This window comes from Drosophila kikkawai, chromosome 2L (genome assembly GCF_030179895.1).
Source record: "Drosophila kikkawai strain 14028-0561.14 chromosome 2L, DkikHiC1v2, whole genome shotgun sequence".
Lineage (NCBI taxonomy): Eukaryota > Metazoa > Arthropoda > Insecta > Diptera > Drosophilidae > Drosophila > Drosophila kikkawai.
In genome coordinates, this window is record NC_091728.1 from 6,326,513 (window position 1) to 6,340,698 (window position 14,186).

General features: G+C 38.6%; 4 protein-coding genes across 4 annotated transcripts; all 4 read right to left on the reverse strand.

Annotated features, from left to right (window-relative positions):
• Positions 1 to 3,540: 3,540 nt before the first annotated feature.
• On the reverse strand, positions 3,541 to 5,989 carry LOC108074488 (accessory gland protein Acp29AB-like). The gene is made up of 2 exons (XM_070283282.1): positions 5,945 to 5,989; positions 3,541 to 3,963 (listed from the first exon to the last, which is right to left on the reverse strand). The coding sequence occupies exons 1-2, from the start codon at positions 5,972 to 5,974 to the stop codon at positions 3,541 to 3,543; spliced, it is 453 nt and encodes a 150-aa protein (XP_070139383.1). The 5' UTR covers positions 5,975 to 5,989.
• A 3,953-nt stretch (positions 5,990 to 9,942) lies between these two features.
• On the reverse strand, positions 9,943 to 10,848 carry LOC108074519 (uncharacterized). The gene is made up of 2 exons (XM_017166597.3): positions 10,696 to 10,848; positions 9,943 to 10,628 (listed from the first exon to the last, which is right to left on the reverse strand). Exon 2 carries the CDS (start codon positions 10,583 to 10,585, stop codon positions 10,109 to 10,111), a length of 477 nt encoding a protein of 158 aa, XP_017022086.1. The 5' UTR covers positions 10,586 to 10,628; positions 10,696 to 10,848; the 3' UTR covers positions 9,943 to 10,108.
• Positions 10,849 to 11,178: 330 nt separating this feature from the next.
• Positions 11,179 to 12,212, reverse strand: LOC108074603 (uncharacterized). Its single transcript, XM_017166719.3, has 2 exons — positions 12,063 to 12,212; positions 11,179 to 12,002 (listed from the first exon to the last, which is right to left on the reverse strand). The coding sequence occupies exon 2, from the start codon at positions 11,997 to 11,999 to the stop codon at positions 11,373 to 11,375; it is 627 nt and encodes a 208-aa protein (XP_017022208.1). The 5' UTR covers positions 12,000 to 12,002; positions 12,063 to 12,212; the 3' UTR covers positions 11,179 to 11,372.
• On the reverse strand, positions 12,117 to 13,989 carry phr6-4 ((6-4)-photolyase). The gene has a single exon (XM_017166717.3). The coding sequence runs from the start codon at positions 13,893 to 13,895 to the stop codon at positions 12,273 to 12,275; it is 1,623 nt and encodes a 540-aa protein (XP_017022206.1). The 5' UTR covers positions 13,896 to 13,989; the 3' UTR covers positions 12,117 to 12,272.
• Between the last annotated feature and the right edge of the window lie 197 nt (positions 13,990 to 14,186).

The following is a 14,186-nucleotide window of genomic DNA, read 5'->3' on the forward strand; positions in this document are numbered from 1 at the left end:
AAGTCGTCTGCAGCAATATACCAACGACATGGATATGGACATGAACACAAATGACCGTGGAAACTCACTGCCGGCAGTTTGCGACTGGAAATGATGTGGTTGGTTAGTTGTGGTCCATGCGGTGTGGCCATTTGAAATGACGATGGGAGTGGAAATGGGCATGACGACGGCTGGCCCGGCTGATGGGAAAAACTTTTTCCGGCAACTGTAACTACCACAGCTAAAGTTAGGCCCTCCGGTAGTAGGTCAGGCACTCAGACATCCGGGCAGCAGCCGGACATTCGACATCCAGACATCAGACGCCGGACTAGTGCGGTTTTTAAATGAAAACGCAACCCAGCCAGCCAACGTTGGGTTTTTTTGGTAGCCAGAAGAGAAAGGCCTCTGGTGGTCTCATCAGAATTTAAATATGTGTGAGAGTCCAATGCAATTACTATTTAAATGTTTGAAAGAATATCCTCGTGCACATAATATTATAGGATTGCACTCAAAATAATCAATAGAGCAGCCAGCCGAGATGCAATCAAAGCAATCAGCTTTAAATGGATCGATCAGCCCTTCAGATCCCTTCTCCACATTTTCTTTTCGTTCCTCACCAAAAAACCGGAGGCCATCAACATCATCATAATCATTAACGTTATCATCATCGGTTGGCTGGCATTTCCGCCGGCAGAAGAGGGCTAAAGGAGCATTGGCCAAGGGCCATTACAGAAGTTGACCAACTTTTAATACCCACACTGGCCATGTTGCGCATGTGTAATCCCATTAAAATCCAATAAGTTAAATTATTTCCATTATTATTATGTGAACGCACTTTGTCGCCGTCCGTCCGTACATCAGTTCATCCGCCTACGTTCCCGGTTGCCCTGGCTCTGTCTCACTCTCTGGTGTCCAGCGATAACTGTCCATGTGGGCGGTTATCTCTCGTGCGGCTTTTGTTGTCCAATCCAGTTTCCTCACCTCACCCATGCACTCGAAATATAATATATTCTTTCTTTACCACTCCACCGAAGATTGCATCTTTCCAAAACGTGTATTATATATTTTCTTTATGAAATTATATATATTCCATACTATTTAATAGTTCTAGTTATTTTCTTGAGTTAAGAGCAATTTCACAAATTATATACTATTTTCTAAAATATAAAAAAAAGCTTAAAAAATTAAATAAATTTTGTTAATTGTTAAATTGAATACATTAGATTTTCCTCTTCTCAAAGTGTACCATACGAAATCCGGTGGCAGCACTTTTGACCAATATCTGCAACACTTCAAACTCTGCTGACTGTTTCTGTTTTATCTCCGGGCCGTGTCCGAGTGTGGTCATGATGCCCGCCTGTTCCCCTATCCCCTGACTGTTGTTGACCATTAAATTGCATTACGTTTCGTGCAATCATTATGATTGCCATTGCCGTTGTTGTTGTTGTTGCTGCTGTTTCCATTGTGTGTGTGTCCTGTAATTTGCGTATATTTTTTAATTACTTGGATGCTGGCAATGGGGCTTAAGAGAAGCGGAAACGCCAAGGGGCCTTAGCTTTAATAATAGATTTTTCCAATAAGAGAAGTTTCTTTAAAAAGATAATGTCAATAAAATGGAAATTAAATGAAATTAAATAACTTAATGAAATTAATCAATTAGTAAATTAAAGTTTACTAAATAAACTGACACGTCACTACCGTAAATTTTTAATAAGCCCCCCTACTATCTGCCAAAATTAAAATCGGGCATTAATGAGTATATTTCTTTTGTTAATTATTCATACATATACAAATTTCTTATCACTTGAAATTGTCGAACTATAACTTAACCTTTCACTTTATTTTCAAAAATTTTAACAGCCAAAAGTAATAAGAATTTTGTTAGTTGATGACTCAGAAAAAAATGCATATATTCATTTAATATTCATAGGCTGAGCGTTCTCAGAATTAAAATTAAGTTTATCACCACGAATTTAATTGAAACAATGGAATGATACTGTTGTTGCTGCCACAGAATATAAAAGCCCAGTCTGTCGGGAATAAATCGCCAGTCTTCGCTATTTATTTGACAAGATGCGTTTACTTGTAGTACTTTTAGTATTCGGAGTTGTTTGCCGAGAAGTGAGTATAAATCAGGTGTCCAAAACTAATGTGAAAATAAGGAAAGAGAGAATTGCTGTGCAATATTAAAGCCCGAGGCCTAGTCTGCTTGATTTCAAATACATACGAATTCGAAGCTTGACTTATGCCAGAAAAATCGTTAGTGCAGCGGAATTTGTTTAGAGATACGATCGAACTCTAATATAAGTGCCTTTTTAAACGAGCGTGTCCCAGAATCCCAACGGGATAATTTCTGGGGAACTCCTCGTATCAAAAAACATAATCTATCTTGCTCTTTCTTATCATTTTCTTAATCCCAAATTATTTTATTTATTTATTTTTCCACAGAGCTATTCCCAGAATTTCCAGCAGATTGGAGGAAAATATTATTATATTGAGCACTATGACAAACTTGACTGGTTCGATGCCCGCGATAAATGTAGAAGCATGGATGCCCACTTGGTTAGCATCCAAAACTATCAAGAGTGGGACTCTATCACTGATCATTTATCAAGATGCAAGTCCTACTGGGTAGACATCAGAGATGTTGAGTCAAACTTTACCTTCATGTCAGACACTTCCGGACGGGAAGCTCCTTTTCTTAAATGGTCCCATGGGCACCCACGTTGTAGAAAGGATTATGATTGCGTGAAGCTGACAAAGAGAAGCCATAAAATGAAAACCAGGTATTGCAGCCAGAGAAACCATTATATATGCGAATCCGATAGTCGTCCAGTGTCTTACCCTGTAACATCAGCTCCAATCGTACACCACCCATCGCAGGGATACGAAATTTTAGATATGAGTGCATAGGGAAACAAATAATCAAATAAAGTTACCAAAATTAATCCGACTTAGAATTAATTTTATGCCAATCCCGGATTTTCTTAATATAAGTATGCTTAACATGCTTAATTTTTCAATCCGAAAAATTCTTAATTTAATCCCGACTATTCAATAAAATTGTAATCCCAAAAATTCTATACTTTAGTAATAATTATCCACGGCACTAAGATAATGTATAATGTAATGTTTAATGTTTAATGTTGAATAAAGTCATTTATATTTTATTTAGAAGTAACTGAAATCAACAAGTATTTTTTTATATGTATTGGAATTATATTGAATTTATAATTAATCTATAAGTCAAAATTTAAGCTGCTACTCAAAACTGGATGCCTGGCAGAATTTTAAGAATTCCATTAGATAACAGCTTTGATGACTTTTAAGAGGTGTGCAGGCATTTATGGTCGGCTTTGCCTTCAATTGGCTCATCGACTATTGATTGCTGGATATTGATGATGGTTGCATCCGTCTAGAGAACCCTTTAACGATGCCATTGTAATACTCAGAGTTGTAGCGGTATTTAAAATTTATATCAGGTGAGTGAATATGTGATTTAAAACAGTTTATTTTCATGGAAAGTAACAACATTATAAAAATTAGGACTAGTTTTTTTTTTTAATTTTTATATCTTAAATCTAAAATTTCGTATGGTTTCGTTGGTGTCATGTTGGCCTCGCAAATAAAATAGTTCTTTTGACTGCAATATTTGGTTTTCATGCAATGACATCCTTTCTGGAGCTTAACACAATCATAATTTTGTTGCTTATTTGGCTGGCCTGGGGCCCACTTTAAAAATGGAGCCTCCTCTCCGGTAGCTTCTGATACGAACTCATCTCCGTCGTTTCTGATGTCCACCCAATAGTCTTTGCATTGGGTCAAGTGATTGTTGATAGCAGCCCATTCGTTAACATTTTTGATACTGACCAAGTGGGCATTCATGCTTTCACATTTGTCGCTAGCATCGAACCAGTCCAGTTCATCATTATCCTCAATATAGTAATACTTAGATCCAATCTTTTTAAAGTCCTTAGAAAAGCGCTGTGGGTAAAGGAACAGAAATATTGGTCAATTAATACAATTGTTACTAAACTGAAACACTCTCATTAATAGTGCAAGAAAAAGTACTTTACAAGTATAACTTAATGTGTTTTATTTTTAATACACTTTTCACAAATAAGAAATTTAGTTATTATATTATATAGTTTTGATTAAACTCACCACTTCTCTTCCGTGGCTGTGATGCCAAACGATGCCAAAAACCAAGAGTACTATAAACTGACGCATTATGTCAAATATGGTTTAATGGTTCCCCAAGAAAAGACAATGAAGATAATGAAGACTGTGCAATCTTTGCCATTTGTCTGCGTTTTTATAGACGATCTCATGTGTGTAATCAGCAACAGTTTACAATAAATTGATTGCTTCATGTAATCCTTGGTTCTTATCAGTTAAAATCGAAAAGAATTTACATCAGTTCTTCGTAACTGGAATTCAAGCAATTGCTATCAGTTATTCTCAATAAATTTCGCAATGGTTTACCCTTAGGAACAACACATTCATAAATATATAATTAAATGCAAATTAATAAAAATAGATTACATCAGTTCTTTATAACTTGAATTCAAGCAATTGCTATCTGTTGCAGATGGTTTTCATTTAAAAATTCTTATTAAACTCGGCAATTATTTGCCACGAAAAATTACATTAATATTTAATCTTTTCAAAATAAATGCAAAGTAATAAAAAGGGATTATACTTTTGTTATTAAGCTCAAATTAAAAGGAATTTACAATAGTTCTTCGTAACTTGAATGCTTAAATTAATACCAATATTCTTAATTTTTTCGATGTACATGATTTTATTATTGAGCCTCATTAGCAAAATAATTTAGTTATTATAACCACGGCAAACGAAGATTTGGAAAGTAGTTTAATGTTTAATTTGCAATAAATTTTTTACAATAATTATCAGTTGAATGGCTTCATTTGGGTACTCATCTTTCACTCAGCAGCAACTGAAATCAACAAGTATTTCTTTATATTGGTATATTGAATTTATAAGAAGAAGAAGAAGGTTCCCATGTTTACAAATTCCTAGAATAAGAGTTCTCAGAACTAGGTTAAATTGTGTAATCTCTTTAAATTCAATGGAAACATTATACATATATTGAAACAAGATAATTCTACTGTGTTAATGATGCAGTTGTTGCTGCCACAGAATATAAAAGCCCTGTCTGTCGGGAATAAATCGCCAGTCTTCGCTGTTTATTCGACAAGATGCGTTTACTTGTAGTACTTTTAGTATTCGGAGTTGTTTGCCGAGAAGTGAGTATAAATCAGGAGTCCAAAACTAATGTGAAAATAAGGAAAGAGAGAAAACTAAATTTGTTATTGCTGTGAAAACTTAAACCCCGAGGTCTAGTCTGCTTGATTTCAAATACATACGTAAATCGAGGCGTTAGTGCTGCGGAATTTTTTCAGAAGAGTTACTATCGAACTCTAATATTAGTGCCTTTTTAAACAAAAATGTTCCGTAATTATTTCGTATTAAAAATCTAATCTATCTTGTTCTTTCTTATAATTTTCTTAATCCCAAATTATTTTATTTATTTATTTTTCCACAGAGCTATTCCCAGAATTTTCGGCAGATTGGAGGAAAATATTACCATATTCAGCACTATGACAAACTTAACTGGTTCGATGCTCGCGATAAATGTAAAAGAATGGATGCCCACTTGGTTAGCATCCAAAACTATCGAGAGTGGGACTCTATCACTGATTATTTAAGTAGCTCCAAGTCCTACTGGGTGGACATCAGAGATGTTGAGTCAGACTTAACCTTTATGTCAGACACTTCCGGACGGGAAGCTCCTTTTTTGAAATGGTCCCATGGGCACCCAAGTTGTGAAGCAGATTATGATTGTGTGAAGCTGACACAGGAAAGCCATAAAATGAAAACCAGGTATTGCAGCCAGCAAAACCATTATATTTGCGAGACCAATAAGCGTCCTGTGTCTTACCCTGTAACAACAGCTCCAATCGTACACCATCCGTCGCAGGGATACGATATTATAGATTTGAATGTACCAAGAACAAAATCTTAGTATATACATGCTTAATTTTTTCAATCCGAAAAATTCTTGATTAAGTCCGGACTATTCAAAAAAATTGTAATCCCAAAAATTCTGTAGTTTAGTTATTATTATCCACGGCAAACTAAGATTTGGAAAATAGTTTAATATAATGTTTAATGTTTAATTTGCAATAATTTTTTTACAATAATTATCAGTCGAATGGCTTCATTTGGGTATTCATCTTTCATTCAGCAGCAACTGAAATCAACAAGTATTTCTTTATATTGGTATATTGACTTTATAATTAATCTATACGTCAAAATTTAAGCTGCCACATATACATACATATGTACATATGAGACGTTCAAGATGTAAATACTACTGAAGGTTCCCATGTTTACAAATTCCTAGAATAAGAGTTCTCAGAACTAAGGGTAAATTGTGTAATCACTTTAAATTCAATGGAAACATTAAATATAAGTATGTCCATATATATATTGAAACAAGATAATTATACTGGGTGGCAGCACAGGCTATAAAGACGCTGACTAGCGGCACAAAATCGGCAGTCTTAATTAATTATTTACAAAGATGCGTTTTCTTACAGTTCTCTTAGTTTTTGGAGTTGTATGCTGTGTGGTAAGTATAAATCTGGAGTCCAAAACTATTATAAAAATATTAAAGAGCGAAACAGAAGAGTCTGCAAAATTAAAGCTCGAGATCCCTCGGAATACTGTTAGTGTTCAGAATTTCTGGGAAACTCATCGAGTCAATAAACCTAATTTATTTCGGTATCCCTTTTAATTTACTTAATATAAAATTATTTTATTATTTATTTATCCACAGAGCTGTTTCCAGAATATTGGAGGAAAATTGTACTATATTGAGCACTATGACAAACTTGACTGGTTCGATGCCCGCGATAAATGTAAAAGCATGAATGCCCACCTTGTGAGCATCCAAAATTTTGGAGAGTGGCACGCTATCGCTCATCACTTAAGAAGATCATTGTATTGGGTGGACATCAGAGATGTTAACTCAAACCATTACTTCATATCAGACACTTCCGGACGGGAAGCTCCTTTTTTTATGTGGTCCCATGGGCAGCCACTTTATAAACATGCATATGATTGCGTAAAGCTAAGGGCTAGTAACCGAAAAATGAAAACCAAGAATTGCAGCCAGAAAAACCATTATATTTGCGAAGCCAACAGTCGTCCTGTAACGCCACCAGTAACAGCAGCTCCGATCGAACACCACCCATCGCAGGGATACGAAATTTTAGATAAGAATGTATTACGAACAAGAAGAACGGGATAAAGTTACCAAAATTAATCCGACTTAGAATTAATTCCATGCCAGTCCCAGACTTTCTTAATATTAGTACGAACATAATCAATTTTATAATCCGAGAAATACTTGATTTAATCCCAACTATTCAAAACAATGTTAATCCCAATAATTCCTGATTTAATATCGAGGTACAAAGAAACAGTACAATCAAAATTTCAAGGTTATAGCAACAAAAGATCTTTATCTCTCTCTCTGTGCTAAAAATATATATTTTAAGAATGGTCATTCTTAAATAAAGAATTTTTGGGATTATTTATTCTAGTTAAAAATAAATAAAAATCGCATGCTTAAATCAATACCAATATTCTTGATTTTTTCGATGACTTTTTTATCTGTGTACTACGTGATTTTATTATTGACCCTCATCAGCAAAATAATTTAGTTATTATTAACCACGGCAGACTAAGATTTGGAAAATAGTTTAATGTTTATGTTTATTTTCAATACATTTTCTACAATAAAATGACTTGTCAATTGAATGACTTTATAAGGGTACTCATCTTTCATGCAGCAGCAACTGAAATCAACAAGTATTTCTTTAGATTTATATATTGAATTTATAATTAATCTATAAATTAAAAACTGGTGTTAAGGGTTACTTGATGGTTCCAAAGAATTCAATGAAGCAATCCAATTATTGCTGCAATAAATCGAACTCTCAAGAAAAAGAACATATGTACATATATGAACATTCATTTCGTATCGCCGAAGTTCGAACCCACAGGTCAAGACTTTCAAGATGTAAATACTACAGAAGGTTCCCATGTTTACAAATTCCTAGAATAAGAGTTCTCAGAACTAGGGTAAAGTGTGTTTTTCCCTTTAAATTCAATGGAAACATTAAATATATGTTTATATATTGAATCAAGATAATTAAACTGTTGTCGCTGCCACAGTCTATAAAAGCGCTGACTACCGGGAAAAATCGCCAGATTTAATTAATTATTTAACAAGATGCGTTTTCTTACAGTTCTCTTATTTTTCGGAGTTGTATGCTGTGTGGTAAGTATAAATCAGGTGTCCAAAACTAATACAAAAAAATTATTGAGTGCGTAACAGAAGAGTCTGAAAAATTAAAGCTCGAGATCAATTGATATACTTTTGACATTTTAGATTAATGCCTATTAAAAAGATTGTGTCCAGAATTTCTGGGAAACTCGTCGAGTTTATTTTGGTATACCTTTAATTTACTTAATTCCAAATTATTCTATTATTTATTTATCTACAGAGCTGTTTCCAGAATATTGGAGGAAAATATTACTATATTGAGCACTATGACAAACTTGACTGGTTCGATGCTCGCGATAAATGTGAAAGAATGGATGCCCACTTGGTGAGCATCCAAAACTATCGAGAGTGGTACGCTATAGCTAATCACTTAAGACATTCATCCTATTGGGTAGACATCATAGATTTTTACTCAAATCATTACTTCATATCATACACTTCCGGACGAGAAGCTCCTTTTCTTATGTGGTCCCATAGGCAGCCAAGTTATAAATATGCATATGATTGCGTAAAGCTAAGGGCTAGTAGCCATAAAATGAAAACCAAGTATTGCAGCCAGCTAAACCATTATATTTGCGAAGCCAACAGTCGTCCTGTATCGCCACCAGTAACAGCAGCTCCAATCGAACACCACCCATCGCAGGGATACGAAATTTTAGATATGAATGTATAACGAACAAAAAGAACGGGATAAAGATACCAAAATTAATCCGGATTTTCTTAATACATAATTTTCATACATAATTTTGTATTCCGAAAAATTCTTTATTTAATCCCGACTATTTTTAAAAATTGTAATCCTAAAAATTGTTCATTAAATATGTATCACGTTGGAAGGAGACAATAAAATTACAATTTTAAGGAGACAGCAACATAAATTTGTATTTCTTTCATATTTCGATTGGGCCTATAGAAAGAAACAATTCAATTCGATTTGAATCTTCATATCAACCCTGAAGAACCCAGCTCTCACATCCCATTGCATTTGCCCCTGGCCATTTTTATTGCATCCCCCATTCGGTTGACCGCATTTTAGCTTCATTTACAGTTATTTGCAATGCCCCAACACAGCACCACGAACCACGCCCACATCCACCGTTCCCGCAGGCAAAACCGCAAATTCAATTTTGGTTTAGAGCCTACAAACATTTTGCAGCATGTTTATGTCCGCTGCATTGTTACGAGTAGTTTTCGCTCCTGGCCCGCTTTTAATGCAATTTATGGCAAGTGTTTGCCCCGGTTTCGGTTGCCATTGACCACAAAACGATCCTTTGTGATATGACCAGTGCAAGTGGGTTGTCCCCCCACGGTCTCTATAGTGGGATTGGGTTTTCATTTAAGTCGGGCGGTCGCCAACTGGCAGTTCTTAGTGGCCATGTCCGCGTCAATGTCGCCCAGATGATAATCATCAAACGAACGCCAAACAATTTTGCAATTTTGCATATTGCCATTGGTTGTCCGTCCAGCTGTCTGTCCGCTTGGATTAGCATCTGGACTCGAAAAAAGCTGTGAATGCGAGAAGCAAAACTACGGTGGAATATATTCACTTTTTGCTTTATCTATTGATATAAATTTAAATAGTGTTAGTTCGCAATACACGCCTCTAAACAAGCGTTGATCAACTTTATTTAAAATATTTTTAAATTGCTTTCCCTAACGTGTCGATCAAGAGATTCGAACAATTTTTACAACAAAACATCGGCTTATGGGCTCAAACAAAAATCATGTTTCACTCCTTGTAGTTATCGTCTACTTATCGGCACTTTCATTGCCTTTGATGTTAGCATCCTGGTTGTTCTTCGGCTCGGAGGCATCCTCCCCTTCCTCATTATCCTGATTCCAGCCGTCAATCTCGACGTGGACAATGGGTTTGCCGTCCTGGCCCATCACGGTACTGGGAGTACCAGCCGGCAGCGATCCATCAGCGGGAACAGCGTCCTCCAACGAAGGCAATTGGTTCTCGGTCTTGCCCGCCGGTCCCACAGCCGTCTGGAAGAGGGAGCGATCCAAAGACGATACTGATTTGGCGAAACTGCGAGCAAACTCTATATCGCCCTTTGACATATCGTCCAGATTAACGTCCACAACCACGACGCCGTCGATAACACGGGAGCGATGCGCAGAGCGGTAGACCAGACCGGCAGGCACGTTGGAACGAGCCGTCAGTCGGGTGACCAAATTCCGCTGCACCGACAACTTGTTCCCCAGCATCAGTAAGCGAAACATGGTTTTTGCCTTTTTAACGTTTTAAGCGTGCTCGAGAGATAATCTATATGAACAAGATGCGGTGTCAGAAAAACCAAGAAATTTAAAACAAATGTTGGTAAAATTATTACCTTAGTTTTCAATTTGAAAATTGGAGGGTCCTATCTTGCCGAAATATTCAATATGACTGAAGTTCTCGCTCAGGTGAACAACTGATTTAGCTCGATTGGGATGAAGTTACTTCCAAGGCAAATATGCTAACCAAAATCTAACGAAATAATTGTTAATAAATTATTTTTTAATATTACCCAAGAAACCTTTTTTAAAATATAATTGGTTCAATGTAAGAAACAACTGCGTCTTGTTAAAAATAAAAGCAACTGTCTTCAATCAAGAACGATCTGTTTATTATAAATATTTAGTCCTATTCGGGTTAATAATCCATGATTGTTGACAAAAAGTTGAATCGAAAAATCCCAGTCAATTACCTTCTAAATCTCGTGAAACCCCGACCACACCTTACTAACACACCACTTTGATACCGGCCTTCTTCATATAAATCTTGATTTTTATAGCATTTATATTATGAACTCTGTGATGATACTCTTCTTGAATAAAATGCCCTCATATATATTTTTTTATTTAGTTTATAATATTAATATTGACAATTAATTCGGATTTAATGAAGTGTTGTAAACTGGGTGAAGTGAAAGTGGTGGTCAACACAATAGATCCGGATCAAATTTGGAAAACATGGAGGCTTAAGTATAATGAGGGAAACTTAAGTTGCCCATCAGTTTGGAAACGCCTACTCCTTGTCGAACTTGACAAGACGCGTGTCGTCGCCGAGCTCCTTGAGGTCCACGGAATCGCGCCGGAAGCGATAGGTGCCCACATCCTCGTTGGCTGACACAGGCAGCTTCACCTTAATCCCCTTGTACTCTGTTTGGCCCTCTCGTACCTCGGGCACACGGAGGGCCAACTCGGCCTTGTACTCATCATCGTTGCCGATGTCGATATTCTTGCTGTTCTTCTGCACGGTGGGATCATCTCCCTCCCAGCTCCAGCCATCGATCTCGATGGAATCGATTGGACTGCCGTCAACGCCCATTATTGAACTAGGAACGCCGGTCGGCATTCCATCGGTATCAAGGGCTGATGATTCACCCTCATCCTTGTCCATTGGCTCCCCCGCATCTTGAGATTGGTCCAGCGCCGACAAGGTGCTAAGGAAATTCTGACTAAACTCAAGATCGTTCTTGGCCAATTCGAAGATGTTGATGTCGGTGACGGTGACGCCTTCGATGCTCGTAGGTTGGCCTTGGCCTGTTGGGCGGCGGAGACACCCAGAGGACATGATCGAGCGAGAAGTTAACCGTGACACCAGACTCCGCTGCAGTGTCAGCCTGTTACTCAACATCATCAGGCGGAACATGGCCTTCAAAAAAGCCGGAGAAAATACAATTACCTTGGCTTTTGGACAAAAGTAAAAACTTACTTTTCTGGAATATTTGATGTTACTGGAGTTCCCAAAGCAGATCGACAACTGAGCTTAACAGCGTAACCAAATCGGTTGGAAGAACGTTTACTTCAAGGCCAATTCGTTATGAATGAAATAATTTACAGGTTTACAAGATAGAAGGTACTATTTTAATAATTAACAGAGTATAACAACTACCCCTAATAAAGGTAGCCAAACAGTGCGATACTAACGCTTTCGCTTCGCGGCGCTTCCAGCTGTCTTTCGCACCTTACGTTTGCCCGAGGTCGACGCCTCTGGCTTCTCCTCGAACGAGTCTTCGTCCTCCTTGCCGGTGCGTACTTCCCGATTTACCTTGTAGGCGGCACTCATCCGCTTGATGTTCTCCTTGTGCACCACTTCGTGTTTGACAATGCGATGTGGATAATCAGTGCCCAGAACGCATCCATAGGCACGCTGATCCGCCAGCGTGGCCTTCCAGGGCTCGTAGATACAGCCCTTGGGATATTTAGCTAGTTCCTGCACATACTTCCTGATATAGTCACCCTGAGGATCCGTTTTCTTGCCAAATGCCACCGGACTGTAGACCCGAAAATACTGATGAAAGAAGGCCGAGGCGGAGAGCCACATCCAGTTGCCAGCGTTAAGCGCCCAGTCCTGATCGAGCAGCAGCTGCTCAAAGACCCGCTGCCCCTCCTCCCAGCTGATCCACAGATCTCCTCGGGTGAGAAAGCAGGCCACTGCATGCCGGGCCAGATGGTGGATCCACCCCTCCTGGCGCAACTGCCGCATTATGGCGTCGATAAACGGATAACCGGTGCGACCATGGGTCCAAGCCTCCAGGTGATCTGGTTGCTCCTGCCAAGGAATCTGCAGGCAGTAGACGTTGCCCAGCATACGATCAAAGTTGGGTTCGGCAGCGGCCACTGTGTAATAGAATTCCCGCCACATAAGTTGTCCAATCAGCGAAACAGGAGGCTGGGAGTGCTTTGGTTGGCGTTTTAGTATTTCCTTGAGTTTCTGATTAAACAGACGAGCACTAAGACATCCGAACTTTAGATACGGACTCAGAACAGTGGTGCTCGGTTCCAGGGAATTCGGCGCCGTGTTGGGCTTCTCGAAGCGGGCCACCCACACTTCATCCTTCAAGGATTCGTCCATGCGACGGAGGGCCTCCGTTTCGCCACCGGGAAACTTATTGGGTCCCAATTCCTCCGGCCGCTTCACCAACTGCTCCATGGTGGGGCAATCGTATGCCGCTGGTGTCCCTTGCTCTACGTCATCTTTGGGGGGCTGAGCCACCCCCTTCAACTTATCAGGAACCTCTAGAACCTTGGGTATCTTTAGTTGATCCACGATGCCCAAGAACTTCTGGTACGTAATCGGAGCCTTTCCCAAATTCTTGGATATAACCAATTCTGGGTTGTAAATCGTGTGGGAGCAGTGTGTTACCACCTTAACACCCTCGGTCTGGGCCAATTTCTGGACCGCTGCGTCCCTAGACAGGGAATAGGGCTCGATATCAGACTCGAATGTCAAGAGTTCCACGCGCCAGGTCTTGAAAATCCGAGGAAAAACTTCCACAGGCTTCCCACGCACCACAAACAAACGGGAATTGAGTTTCCTCAGCTGCTCGTCCAAATCCTGGAGGGTCTGCTGTAGGAATCGCCAGCGATTGGCCCCCACCTGCATCCAGTCGAGGATCCCGGGATCAAGAATGAAAATCGGTCGGACGCAGAACTTCTCTGGCGCGGCGTTGGCGGCAGAGAAAATCTGTGATAAAGCCGGATTATCATGGACCCGAAGACCTTTGCGAAACCAGTGGACAAGCGTGGACCTTTTCCCATCCATTGCAGCACGTGTCCACAGTTTATAACGGCGTATTATTAGCTTCCGAGAGAAAAGGTTTTTTGAAACGCGCACCACGCGCCTGATGTTTAAAAGGACCTGCCAACTCCTTTGCGAAAAGCTGTGTTACACTTGCATACAAAAAGTTATTTTTTTACCTCTAAACTATTTTTTATTGATTAATTTTTAAGACTCCTTAAATTGTTTTTATGTGTAATTGTAAATGTATTACAAAACTCTTATAGTTTGACTATAAGCATTAAAGCATTTAAATTTTAATATTCTTATAAATGC